The sequence below is a fragment of the Cucurbita maxima genome, unplaced genomic scaffold (genome assembly GCF_002738345.1).
Source record: "Cucurbita maxima cultivar Rimu unplaced genomic scaffold, Cmax_1.0 Cma_Scf00052, whole genome shotgun sequence".
Classification (NCBI taxonomy): domain Eukaryota; kingdom Viridiplantae; phylum Streptophyta; class Magnoliopsida; order Cucurbitales; family Cucurbitaceae; genus Cucurbita; species Cucurbita maxima.
Genome location: NW_019272068.1, coordinates 256543 through 270042, shown reverse-complemented (window position 1 = coordinate 270042; position 13500 = coordinate 256543). Strand labels below are relative to the sequence as shown.

Here is a 13500-nt window from a genome sequence, read left to right as displayed (position 1 = left end):
AGGGAAGGCAGCTTACAAAAATCAAAAGAGAGGAAGAAGTCTGCGGCATAAGCATAAGCATAAGCATGAGCATAGGCAAGCGGGTGTGTGGTCAAAGTCCCCGAGAAGCCTCGCCCCACCCTCCCCTCCATCATGCTTACTAATACTAATTTCATATCATTTTCTTCTTTTGAACTCTTCAATCCCTCACTTTGGTGGACTTTTCTTCTTCTTTATGCCGCGTGTTCATCACGCGACTTTCCTTCATATTCCCATGAAGATGAACAATGGGTTTGAATCAATTCATGTGGATGGGTTTATATGTCAATTTTTAAATTCATGTAGAGTAGAATTTTAAATAACTTATGATAAGATAAGGAACCACTACAACGGGAGTAAGCCTTGTTGATTGAATATCCCAATGCAAGAACATTGTTTAAGATTCGAATCACTCCACAAGTAAGATGGATCATGTCGAGCTTAAATGATTCTACATGCAACCTAAACTACATCGAATTGCAAAGAAACTTAGTCATTGGCTAAAGAAGAGCACAAATGCTTCTTTTACTCTATTTTATTGCAAAGAAACTTAGTCATGGACTAGAGAAGAGCACAAATGCTTCTTTGACTATATTTTACAAGTCTACTTACAGATACAACATACATGGCTTTACATAGAAATGAAAAAATCTATCCAAGAGTGGTAACATTCATGGCCTTAATAATGGTAATGGCCTTAATTAACCATTATGTAATTGTAACCTAGAGTAAATTAAAAGTCTTAAAATACATTAATAAAATACAATAACTCTAAATTACTCTAAATTGTAATCCACCCAAAATTTAAAATATGAAACTTCATTCTTCTTCTCCATGAATTAAAATATCTTTTGATAATTTCAACAATATTTTCTTCACATCTTCATTGAATCATCTTGTATGATTGATGTCTCTTGGTTCATATCATTTTTCCATTTAAATACGATTTTTTTGGGGTCAAAGATCATAAAAAAAAAAAGAAGAACAAAATCCACAATTTTATATTATGAAGAAGATCCTGCTCAAGTTTTAATATTTTTTAATCAAATTTATAAATATTAATTTCACGAATAAATTATCTTATTTATTTATTTGTTATCTATGATTTTTAGAAATTAAATTAAAATTTTAAAACTAAAAAATATTTTTCCAAAATTTTATATTTATTTTTTAAATTGGACTAAAATTTTGATAAAGGGAAGAATATATTTAGTATAAAAAGTATATATGAACCTTCAAACTACATAAATAAATAAATAAATAAATAAAAAGGGTAAACTTTGAAATACATTGTTGTAGACAGTAATACTTCACTAAATTAATTTTCTCGAATCTTAAGGTTTAACTGATGTCTTTACGAGGTTGCGATTGTTTGTTGCCACAATTGCACTTATTTGAAACTCAATAGTGTGATGTGAGGTACTCACACTTGCTCGTAGAGTGAGTCAGCCAACTAAAATTTGGGTCACTGTTGGCTTGGACGACATATGCCCAAACTTTCAACTTCACTCTTAGGATTAAGAAAAGAATGTTATAGGATCGCATGCAATAAGCAGCAACGACAACATTAATAACATATAACCCAGATTATAAGAATTGACAACTAGTTGCATCCCTTATACTACATTTTGAGGAAAACATCAAAATGACAAGAGTCATACACAAAAATTAATTAATATGAAAGCAAGATAAAAAGAGATTTGGAATGGTCACGAGGTCAAAGGCAATATGTCTTAACACCAAACTCAGGAATACATATTGTGGTTAGTACTTCATGTCTTTCGACACGTTTTCAATTGATCTCAACACCAGAGAATCTCTTCCAATTTACCAGGAACTCTTGTACATCTCTTCTCAATTTGTCAATTTTTTGTATCTTCTCAGTCAAGATCCCTTCTACTTCATTCTCAATAGGGTTCTTCATCATTGTAGGAGCTCGTGTCACCTCATTGTTCTGATGTTTTTGTGATCAGGGTTGTAACGTTTCAAGTTATTAACATAGACAATAAGGTTAGCGTTCATTCAAGGGAGCAATTTAACCTTGTATGATACCTTCTCAACCTTCTAAATGACTTTGATTGGTCTAAAATTATTTCTAGTATCAATGGTTAATTCTTAAGAATCGAAGTTGGTCTTATTTCAACTTGATTAGAACTTTATCTCCATTTTTAAATTTGTGTGGACTGCGTTATTGACTAGCCCCTTGAATGAGCGACTTCAAAGGTTTGTCTCCATTCTTTGGTGAAGTTTTAGGCTCAGGCTCTCTCCCCAATAACAGATGATGATTGACTAAGCCTTTGTCAGTCTAATAAACTTGACATTTAACAAGTCATTTAGCTGTTTATGAAATTCAACTAACTCGGATTGAGCCAAATGACACACATTGTTGACGAGCAGTCTCATTCTTAGTAATAATTCAATTTAGTGATTTATCCCTATAGATAGAGATAAACCCTTAGTTTGACTTTCTTCCATGCATCGCCATGTTTCTTTTGCAACCATTGGATCTCTATTGTCATAAGCTCACTCGAGCTCTCCTCTTCAATCATCGAAATGATAATGAGCATGGGTTCATCATGAGTGGAATCTCATCACAATTGTAACCATTTTCACCCATTTTGATTGTCAGGTATTAGTTTGAACAACAATAGGATTGGATCAGTTAACCACTAAATATTTCTCTACCTGTTGGGTTAGGGAGCTTCTAGAGTAAAACTATATGATGATAAAGCTATATATAGGAAACTGAGTAAATGGTTTGAAGATGTATTTTCTATATTCTCTATATTGTCTCTGTACATAGCTCAAGTCCTCACTATAAAACTTTTAGCCAATATTCTTCATTTTCTCTCTCTTGTTCTTTGTGTTCATCTAAATCGAGTATGTGTTGTTATGCAATCATAATATTAGGACATGGGAATAACTTGTGTTCGAGTAGAAATTCATCTCTAACACGACATCAAAGTCATCCACCTTGACAAACAAAAAAACGGTTTGTCCACTTCAAATTTGCAGTTTGATGGGAATTCAATTCAAGTGTTTCACTTCAATCTCTTGCATGAAGTTGTGAATGAGCTCAAAGTCAACCATAGTGCTCTTTGTCAATTTGTGGTTAACCCAACCTAAACGTATATAAGATCCTATTCCACTAGCTCTTCAGTCTCTCTCACTTTCTTCCAGAGAGGAGATAAATACTCTAGAGCTTCCATGCTTAAATTTTTAATGCTTTTTGACTAGTGGTGTTTTAACTTCTACGGTCTCATATTCAACTTCTGAGTTTGTCCGATTCGACTTGGAAGGCTTGGGATACCCACCTTCTATAGGCATTCAAAGTCTCAATGGACAATGATACTCTCCACCATGGATTTCTACCTTGTCTATTTTGAACATGTCACAAATATCTAAAATACGCTTAGAAAACTAGTTGACACAATCTTGGAGACATTCTCGACATGTCTCTATTCCTTGCGTATATCTAACTTAAGAATGCCTTCAATATTTTCAGAATTAAACATCTTTTTTCCTAATATGAAAGATTCGAAAATCATACCCATATAAAGAGCCAGACTACGGTAGCAAAAACACACCTGAAGAGGGGCTGAGCCACATCAAATGAGAACAATATGAAATAAAATTCAAAATTCAACCAAATCAGTTATCTAAAGTTCTAATCTTCTCCAGACAGTTCTGCATTTGCAGATTGACGCCATCAGAGATACGAGGTCCAACCATAAGCTTGTACTGCTCAAATTTCAGTTCATCCACCCTCAAGGCGGTGTTCTTGCAAGCCCTGCTGTTTCCTGGTCAAACAGAACACATTCATTCAATGTTATTTCTTCAATTCTATTACAAATCAGTGCAGCACAAAATAGACAAGGATTGAAATTACCCAGAACAAGAGTTTAAACTTAATACTCATTTACAAGTTCAAAATTCATATTCTGATTATATTCTTGAAGCACGAGCACAATTGTGTATACCCAAATTGGAAGTCAGCAACATAAACGATGATCCTAACCAAAAAACTTACCAGTTAGGTCCAGTAGATTAAATACAACGGGGCAATTGCTGATACTCCTCACCATTGTAATTGCAGCCCATACATTCTGGTAGTCCTCTCTAGAGGCTCTAATGATACACAGCTTTGTGATTGGATTTACATACTTAACTACATAAACACCAAGGCAAGAACAAATATTAGGCTATACAAATACAGAGGTCGCTATGTTGTTTAGAAAGACACAGTTTATGTACCTTGAAAAGATCCAAGTGAGGAAGCAAAGCCACACTCCCCGAAGTTGAGAAGAATACTGTCCTTGATTGCTTTTGAAACATTATATTGGGTAATGATAATAGGATCATCTGTTGCAACGTCTTTATTGGGATCCAACACAACTTCAAACACCAAGTATCGGTTCTTAAAACTCACCATTCTTCAATTCTTCAAACTTTTCTAACAAAATATGCCCACCCAGGAAAGAAGACGGATAATCGCCTGATTTCAAACAAAGCTCAAAAAGGGGGGGAAAACGTGTGGCGGACACCACCGTACACTGCCGTCGGCGTTGGGTCAGAAGTTTGGCGGTGAAAGGAGCACTCAGCCGCTGATTTTCGAGGCCACTTTACAAAAAATGAAAAAGAGAGAAGGGCACCTGAGAACGCCGGAAACCTTGAGTCGTTTGTGAACGGAGAGAGACAGAAGATCGAAGTTTCGTGTGGGATGTACGAGGTTTAAGGGCAGTGACTGTCAGAGAGAATCGAGAAGGGAGACAGAAGGGGAAAGAGTCGGCGATTTCAGAGGTAAGGGAAGGAGAAAAGGAAAACGGGGAAGAGGGAGGTTGTGGTTCCCTCGCGCGGCCTATCAAGGGTGCGCGACCAGCTCGGGCCCACCTGGACGCGCGGCCCGGTAGAGGCCCGGCCTGCGACAGTCAGCCCAGTACGGCCCGATTGGGCTGAGTTCTCTTTTTGTGTAATTCATCCTTTGCCGGCACAATCAACACACCGTAACCTCCGGCGAAGCCCATTGGATGGCGCCAAACCGTGGACCCCAACTGCACCGTGGAGGGTAGCCAGTCAGACCTCAGCCCCCAACGATCGGCGTGGATCTTTACTGATAACCGGCGATGGTGGCTTGAGTTAATCATTGTCGCCGCTGATTTTTATTGTTGTTGTTATTTGTTTATGTGCAGGGGATTTGGAATAATTTAAAATTCTCTCCGAAACAGGAAAAAAAGAAAAAGAAAAAGAAAAAGAAAAAGAAAAAAGAAAAAAGAAAAGGTTTTGAGAGGCAACAAAATAAGAAATAGATAGCTGCCAGCAGCACTGATTCAAAGCCTAAACCCAACCAACAACGCCCAATCTATACATCATTTGTCGCTCTCCCTACCCTACAACGCAATATGTTGATGCCCATTTTCATGAACCAGCAGTTCTTTGGTTTCCTCTTCTGCACCATTGCCATTGGTGGTGGCACTCATTTCCAAACCAGTCAGCTTCTTCGCCTTCAAGGCCTCACCCTCCCAATCAGTCTTCGCCAGAACCACGTAGAGCATGGACACAGCACAGGCGACCTGGGCCGATAGCAGCCCAAACCAAAGCCCAACAAACCCAACTCTAACCCCGAAGGCCAGCCCCACAGCCACAGGGGTGCCCACCAGGTAAAAACACCCCAAGTTGATACGAGCGCCCACAGCAGGGCGGGCAGTGCCACGCAGGATGCCATATCCCGTGGTCTGGGGGCAGTTCCAAAGCTCACACAGGCCTATGATTGGCAAAGCTGAAGACACCAATGATTGAACCAACGAATCGTCTGTGAAAAGCCTGGCCCATGTGCGCCTCAGAATCACCGTCCACGTCACGTTGATTCCGCCTATTACAAATGCACATCCCAATGCCACCACCGCTGCATCCTTCGCTTTCTTCGGCTTTCCACTTCCCAGCTCGTTCCCTACCTGCCCAATCTCATCAGATCATATCATCATATCCCAATAAAACCTATTTTTATTACATCAATCAAATCACAAAGCTTTCTTCCAGGTGAACCCTCTTTTTTACAGTGAGATACAACCAATCTAAAGTGCCTCCTATTTTTGTTCTCTCTTGTCACATCACATACAAATGTAATTTAACTATTCTCTAGGACCTATCAAACACCAATGTTGTTGATTCACTAGGTTGCTTAGTAGAGTGGTCTGTAACTTAGCAACACTATTTTGCTATGGATGATTTTTTTTTTTTCTTTTTGGCTAAATTGTAAGAATCACCTGTATGAAAAATATCACATGCTACCATGATACCAGAAATTTACTGAAAAATGAAATAGATATGCAATCAAAGAGCCCTAGGTGCGGTGAGAATATGATATGTCCCTCCAATTTCATGTAAGATACCTTACCAAGCAGAGTAGTGAGTTGTGCCAATTACTTAAATAACACATACTCTCATTTTTCACACCCTGATTTTGCTCCATAAATAGCACTGTAGTGCTCTGGACTCTACGTTATTTTCAACGGATGCTGACATGATGGATAACAAACCGACCAATATTCCTACTATATCATAATCAGTGAGCCAAACCTCTATCCCTCCGTACACGTGCACACCCACCTCCTTCCCAGTTCTCCAACCCTGTACATTAGAAGGCTGCTGCATAAGCCCTTTACAGCTTACACCTTTGTCATCACCCATCATTAGTTCAAGCTCTAGATTCAGAGAGCAAGATTCATTTTAGGTTCTTTCTACATCTGAAACACAGGAATTAGGGGTGAAGAAGAATTTGGGTCCAGATTTTGCCAGTTTTTCCAACTTAAGGAACTGTTTTGAAGAAATTTTCTCAAGAAATGAAACAAGAACACGGAAACAACGGGTAAACAAAAACGACGGAAGAATCCAGCTCCCACTGATGAAAAAGATGAACAAAAGAACTTCCCCCTTTTCAATTTGAAGAACAAATACCTTTTACTTGAATCAAACTGCTGAAAATACGAATCGAAAAATTGGTGTTAGAATTAGTAAAACATTGATTCGATGAGAGAAAAAATAAGGCCCCTATACCGCTGAGTGATGAAAGATCTATAGTGTAGAGATAGAACGTTGGTCTGGAGAAAAATGGCAAGCTCTTGAAACAGAGCTTGATAACTAACTGATGGGTGGTCTCGCGGTGAAGATGAAGGAGCGAAACAATTTGTTTAAAATACAGGGAAAGAAGAGTGTGGTACCTATAGAGAGAAGTACCCGTGCACGGGCAGCGGTGGACAGAGACCGATCACCTCCAGAGTAAGAACCACTAAAGTCTAATCTAAAGTGGGAAAACGCATTAAGCATCTCATGCCTTTTTGAAGATATGGAGTACATATACATCCGTGTAAGAAAACAAAATAACCAATCAAAGGAGAAAGAGACGGCTGAAAATGAAAGGTTCCATATCAAAAAAAAATATAGGATTAGAATCTGACGTGGGTTATTGATGCAAGTTTGTCGGTATATAATTTTACCGAGTTGAAGGTTTTTATCAGTTGACCATGACCGATAATGACTGAAAAACTGTACAATTGACAGAAATGTTAAACAAGCAAGCATAATATAATTGGTTTGCCTTATTTGACATGATGAACTAGCATGTTACTTGTCAAAATTAACAATTTCATAATACGCAAAGAATTTTGAGAGATTGGAGAGGAAACTTACCCTGGCGGAGACGCAACCAGCGAGAGCCAAGGGTACTGTGTACATCATGCTTGTAGTTTGGATGAGAATCCCAGTGGCGGCCACAGCCGACGTTGGGTTGGACAAATAACCAGACAACACTGTCACTATTTCATACCACCACCACTCCAAACATATTCCCAAGCAACTCGGTACAGCCAACTTCAGCACCGGCCCCACGCCTCCACAAACCTCTCCCACCTTCAACGTCCATCTCATCTCACCTTTCCTCCCCCATACCCACACGTATCCTGACATCAATCCCGCAATGTTCATATTTGTTAGCACCGAAGCTATCGCCACTCCTTGCGTTCCCAACCCAAGCACCACCACCATCATGTAGTTCAGAGGCACATGAAGGCCAACTGCTACTAGAGTGCAATACATCATGGGTTTCGTGTCCTTTTGTGACCTTAAAAATGTTTTTAATGGTTGCAGCAAGGTGTTTGTTAAAAGGTCTGGAAGAGAATAGATACAGTAAATAGCCGCCATCCCTGTGATTTGTGGATCTTGGCCTAAAAATACCATGATGTTGTCGAGATTGATCCAGAGAACGGCGATGGGTATGGTTGCAACGAGGAGGATTAAGATCATGCGTTGCAGAGAAAGACAGAGGAGATCCCAATTTTTGCTTCCGTAGGCTTGGCTGCATATGGGTTCTAACCCAGCAGCTAAACCCACCATAACAGAATAGCCTGTGATATTTGTAAATCCTATTGCAAGTGCACCACCTGCTAACTCCAGGCTACCAATTCTGCCCAAGAACATGACAGAGACCACCTGCCTAAGAAATACCAAGAAGTTCATGGTAGTTACCGGTAAGGTCATACCCCACAGCTCTTTCAACTGTTCTACCACCTGCAGCAATTAGTGGTTTAGGGATATTCAAACCTTGAACAAAACCCGAAAAAAGGTTGGGATTGAGTTAAGTTGCAGGTCCGTTTCTATACCTGAGAAACAGAGGGGGCTTTGTTTGAAGAAGCATCTGGGTTTTCGTCTCCCATTTGTTCCAACGAAATTAATTTTTAGAATCTAATCGACGAGGGGTAGAAGCTGCACGGAAACACTCGATCAAACCAAGAACAAAAGAGAAACCCACGTTATAAAATTTACCAATGAACCCATCGCCTACATCAACAAGGCAGACAGACCTCCAATGAATAAGAAAGTAGAGTAGAAGAAGAGCCTAAAGAATTCAACTCTTGATATCATACGAGTTTATTAAAATATGTTTGAAGGTTTTTGATGGGCACAAAACGTACCTTCCTACGCTTGTGTAGAAGTCCGACTGTAAGTGCAGGAGTTGGAAGAGCAAGCAAAAGTTAGGAGTGAAGAAGAAGACGAAAGAAGACAGAAAGAAGCAAGCAGGAATCTCGAGTTTGTATTGTTTAACCAAAAAAGGAAATAACATACGATGAATGGTGGATGGGGTTTTATTTTAGTAAAATATATACATGCACGCCCATACCATGTGGTATTGTATACAGAGAAAGACAAATATCTGTGCTTAGAAAAGCAGAAATGAGTTAATAAGTGGGAGCTATGGCCTACTACCTAACACACTCACATATTGAGAAAGACAGAGTTTTGGTTTTAAATTAACGTGGTAGCAGCATAAGGGTGTAGAGATAAGTAGCAGGAAAGAAAGCAAGGAGGAAGGGGCAGACGGCTAAAAGAGATGGATCCATTTGTTGGCGTTTCGATGATTGATAGCTTCATCTTTCCACTTTTTTATATCTAAGATCTTCTACTTTTTATGCTTTCTTTAAGCCAGGGGAAACGGAAAAGTTAAATCTTTCTCTTTTCGCCACCACCCACCATGTGTGACCACACGAAAGCTGAGTGGGTGGGACGCCTCAAATACGGGCGTTGGTTGGAAGTGTTGGCAATTGAAGCCCAACAACACAGGGATGTTAGACGAACACGACTCTCCACAATGGTATGATATTGTCCACTTTGAGCGTAAGCTCTCATGGCTTTGCTTTGGGCTTCCCCAAAAGGCCTCAAACCAATGGAGAGTGTATTCTTAGATTATAAACCCATGATCATTCCCTAAATTAACCGATGTGGGACTTTCATCATCCAACACCTCCCCTCGAACAAAGCACGTCTCCCCTTAATCGAGGCTCGACTCCTTTGGAGTCTTAGTCATTTTTGACTGCCTTCGTACCTTCGAGGAGGCTTGACTCCTTTTGGAGTCCTTTGTTCGACATTTAAGGATTTGCCAATCTATTGACACGGCTAAGTTTAGGGCATGGCTCTGATACCATGTTAGACGAACACGACTCTCCACAATGGTATGATATTGTCCACTTTGAGCGTAAGCTCTCATGGCTTTGCTTTGGGCTTCCCCAAAAGGCCTCAAACCAATGGAGAGTGTATTCTTAGATTATAAACCCATGATCATTCCCTAAATTAACCGATGTGGGACTTTCATCATCCAACAAGGGATACTCAACTCAAACTCTAGTTTTCTTTTGCTTTTCGTCACCAAATTTGTAATTCTAACAAACCAACACAGACGTATGTACAACATACAAAATTATTAACTCAAAACTTTTTTCTTTTCCTCCTAAATATACAATCCCCATCAATTGGAACAATATATTATTTCCAAAATAACGAACTAAATAAAATAAACAACATATGTGCTTGGAGATACCTATTTTGATGTAATAAAATTCACCATTACATTTATACAATCAAGAAATAAGTACCAAATTTGTTGGTACGCTGGCTTAGTTCCTTGTGAAACAATGAGATAATATTATTCAAGTTAATGATTGCCATAAAATAAAATAGAAAAGTACTGAATCAAAATAAATAGACCATTCTGACATAACGAAGTACCTCATGGCCTCTCTCTGATATTCCTTCGTACGAATTAAACACTGCAATAATGCACATCCGACTTCAATCCTTCCATTGTCGTCTACCTCGCGAATAAACCAAAACCTAATCACAAATTCTAAAGCGCAAACTCCAGACGCATTCTACAAATAAGCTAGAACAACAATCAGTCAAGTTCAAAATCCAAACCAATTCCAAATCAGAACGCAAATCTGAATAATCGTCAAGTAAGTAAAATCCGCCAATCGGAGGCGGATTCCAGCAGGAAAAACATCCAGCGAGCGGTTCGCTTCAAACTTCCTCTTCCTTGCATCGGGCGACGCCAAATTAATCAGTTCGTAAAACGAAAGAACTGTGAACTGAAGAAAGAGTAAGGTGAATTTATTATCTGAAATGGAATTCAAAGACGAAGATTGAAGAAGCTTACGGTGAAGTTTCTTCTGAAAAGAGAATGACAATGGAAGGAGGAAAATAGAGGAAATGTAAGGGAAAATGGGAGGGAAGCGTCCATCTCTCACTCATTTTCCCTCCCGATTTGTTTATTAAAATTTAATTTGATTATTTTTATTTTCAATTTTCAATTTCATATTAACCTCTAAACTTTATTTTATCATATGTATATATATTAATCATTAAAAAAAAAAAAAATTGAATACATTTTGAACTAAACTGACTAGGATTGTCAATGTCATTGTGGTCGTTAAATACACATGGTGGTCGTTATAACCCTATATCATCAACCCTATGACCTTGACTTCAAATATGATCTTCTAACCTATGACCCTAATCAAACTTAAAATGACAATTCCCGTGATCATGGTGGTACAATTAATCCCATAGTTTTATTTCCCAAATGTCATATCATTCAATACACACCAGAGGTCCCATGAACATTTCAAAATAACATTTTCATATATGCCCAATCATCCCGATAAACACATAGCAAACAAAATACATGCATACCTAACTATCATTAAGGGCATGACCAAGCTGGTTTAGTTGGACTAGCCTGATAGGAACAATGAACATCTACATTGATATAATGTTATCTACTTTCAGCCTAAGCTCACAATGATGATACTTTTAGTTTCCCCAAATGTACACTATTGAGTCTTCCTTTAAAAAATCATATCTACTTCTCTTGAGAACCATGGATCTTCACTATGACTACATGTTTAAGGCTCACAACTTCTTTATTCCACACTTGTGGACTCTATTGACATGACTAGGTTGAGATAATGACATAACTCTGGTATAAAAGTTATAGGCTCACAACTTCTTTATTCCACACTTGTGGACGCTAAGGACCTAGCGAAGTTCACAGTCAATGAGCTTGTCGGTTCTCTCGAGGTACACGAGCAACGCAAGAAAAAGAAGGAGAAGCCGCTCGAACAAGCGCTTCAGATGAAGGAATTAATAAAGGATGAAAAGACACTCTACTCTCAAAATTTTCGAGGTAGAGATCGAGAAAGCCGCGGGAATGGTCGAGGTGGCCAAGACAATAGTTACAGAAAACTACTAGGAGAAGAGACTGTCGAGCCAAGCAAATTGGTGTGGAAGAGGACGCAATCAAGGGCACGATCAAGGATACAATTTCAACATCCAGTGCTTTAAATGTTAGAAATATAGCCACTATGCAAATAATTGTAACTCTGATAGATACTACAACTGTGGCAGAATGAGTCACTATGCGAGAGATTGTCGAGCCAAAGAGAAGGTGGAAGAAACCATCAACCTAGCCTTGGATGACACAACAAGTGGAGGCATCCTCTTGATGGCTCAAAATGAAGAGCCAAACAAAAAAGGAGACGGCGATACGAAAGACAATGGCGATAGTCGTGAGGAGTGGAAGTTGTTAGAAACGAAGTGATACGCAGCGGATTTGGCGAAATCGCGGTATCAGAGACGAGAAAATCGAAGAAGGATGAACAACCGAAGAACAGAGAGCCTGAGCTCGAAGAGAGAGAGCTCCAATGGTGGAAAAGAGAATTTGAGGAAGAAAGAAGAAAGAGAATGGAATGGAGAGAAAGGATGGCAGAAATGCAGATTGAACATGAGAAACAGATGGTTCAAATGCAAGCTGCAATACCGTCAAATCATGAGGAGGAGAACAGAGATTCAGAAGAACAACCCAAAACTGTTGTAGATAAATCTGTGGAGAAGTCTCAGTTGTAGACATTGAAATCGCTGAACGAGCAATTTTTGAAGGACACACACGAGAAGAGAAAGGAGTTTGGAGCTCCGATTCAGGCTAAAGAGGGTTTGCAGCTCGACTTGAAGAAGAATGTCGATGAGAAGAAATAGAGTCAAATGGATGAAGTGGGAGATAGGATTTGTAGGTTAGTTGAGAGTGAGAGATTGGAGAATGTGGAGATTGGGAGATTGAAAGATGAGAATAATGGGCTTGTGTTGAAAGTTGAGGAAGAAAGGGAGAAATGAATGAAGGTTTGTTGTGAGAGGGATGAAATTAAGTCTAATTCTGGATTGTTCGAGGAAATAGAAGATTTGAGAAAGAAAATGATTGAAATGGAGAAGAATGAGAAAAGGGCTTGGGAAGAGACATAGGAGTTGAAGGTGAAATGCTCAAGTTGTCAGGTGAAAAGATGGAGAGTGAGATTATAAATCGGAATCTGTTAGAAGAAATTTGTTAAGAGGTTATTGGATGAATCTGGTAGGGTTATTGAAGATTTGAAGAGAAAAGTAGATTCGAAAATGAAGGAGAAAGATATAGAGATGCTGACTCAACAGAGAGACTCACTCGATGTGAACCTTCATCAAGTCCAACAGGAGGTGGTGAATTTACGACACACGATTGAGACGCTCACTCGTGATAAAACTAAACTAGAGGAAACAAGAATGCTAGCTGTAAATGTCGTTGTGGACTTATGAAGGGAATTGAATAAACTGAACGAAGCCATGAAGTTTGAG

General features: G+C 39.0%; 2 protein-coding genes across 4 annotated transcripts; both read right to left on the bottom strand.

The window, feature by feature from the left end:
• Positions 1–3516: 3516 nt before the first annotated feature.
• LOC111471425 (probable ribonuclease P/MRP protein subunit POP5) lies at positions 3517–5195 on the bottom strand. The gene is made up of 3 exons (XM_023117145.1): positions 4273–5195; positions 4049–4186; positions 3517–3818 (listed from the first exon to the last, which is right to left on the bottom strand). The coding sequence occupies exons 1-3, from the start codon at positions 4448–4450 to the stop codon at positions 3670–3672; spliced, it is 465 nt and encodes a 154-aa protein (XP_022972913.1). The 5' UTR covers positions 4451–5195; the 3' UTR covers positions 3517–3669.
• Positions 5196–5314: 119 nt separating this feature from the next.
• On the bottom strand, positions 5315–9620 carry LOC111471424 (protein DETOXIFICATION 54-like). Of its 3 annotated transcripts, XM_023117142.1 has the most exons (8): positions 8985–9620; positions 8855–8908; positions 8673–8775; positions 7705–8580; positions 7530–7560; positions 7236–7421; positions 6595–6645; positions 5315–5965 (listed from the first exon to the last, which is right to left on the bottom strand). In XM_023117142.1, exons 3-8 carry the CDS (start codon positions 8724–8726, stop codon positions 5406–5408), a joined length of 1758 nt encoding a protein of 585 aa, XP_022972910.1. In that variant the 5' UTR covers positions 8727–8775; positions 8855–8908; positions 8985–9620; the 3' UTR covers positions 5315–5405. The 3 variants fall into 3 exon arrangements, with proteins under 3 accessions (XP_022972910.1, XP_022972911.1, XP_022972912.1); XM_023117143.1 differs by lacking the exons at positions 6595–6645; positions 7236–7421; positions 8855–8908 and having other exon boundaries at positions 7473–7560; positions 8985–9618; XM_023117144.1 differs by lacking the exons at positions 6595–6645; positions 7236–7421; positions 7530–7560; positions 8855–8908 and having other exon boundaries at positions 5315–5969; positions 8985–9615.
• Between the last annotated feature and the right edge of the window lie 3880 nt (positions 9621–13500).

What these genes read in the sequence shown, in the direction of transcription:
- LOC111471425 (XM_023117145.1), bottom strand. Translation starts at nt 4,450, where the DNA reads ATGGTGAGTTTTAAGAACCGATACTTGGTGTTTGAAGTTGTGTTGGAT. An exon ending in CTCACTTGGATCTTTTCAAG is followed by an intron (nt 4,187 to 4,272) that starts GTACATAAACTG and finishes GTGTTTATGTAG; the next exon opens with TTAAGTATGTAAATCCAATC. An exon ending in TAATCTACTGGACCTAACTG is followed by an intron (nt 3,819 to 4,048) that starts GTAAGTTTTTTG and finishes CTGTTTGACCAG; the next exon opens with GAAACAGCAGGGCTTGCAAG.
- LOC111471424 (XM_023117142.1), bottom strand. Translation starts at nt 8,726, where the DNA reads ATGGGAGACGAAAACCCAGATGCTTCTTCAAACAAAGCCCCCTCTGTT. An exon ending in CTGGTTGCGTCTCCGCCAGG is followed by an intron (nt 7,561 to 7,704) that starts GTAAGTTTCCTC and finishes TCAATTGTACAG; the next exon opens with TTTTTCAGTCATTATCGGTC. An exon ending in ACGTGTACGGAGGGATAGAG is followed by an intron (nt 5,966 to 6,594) that starts GTTTGGCTCACT and finishes TTGGGCAGGTAG; the next exon opens with GGAACGAGCTGGGAAGTGGA.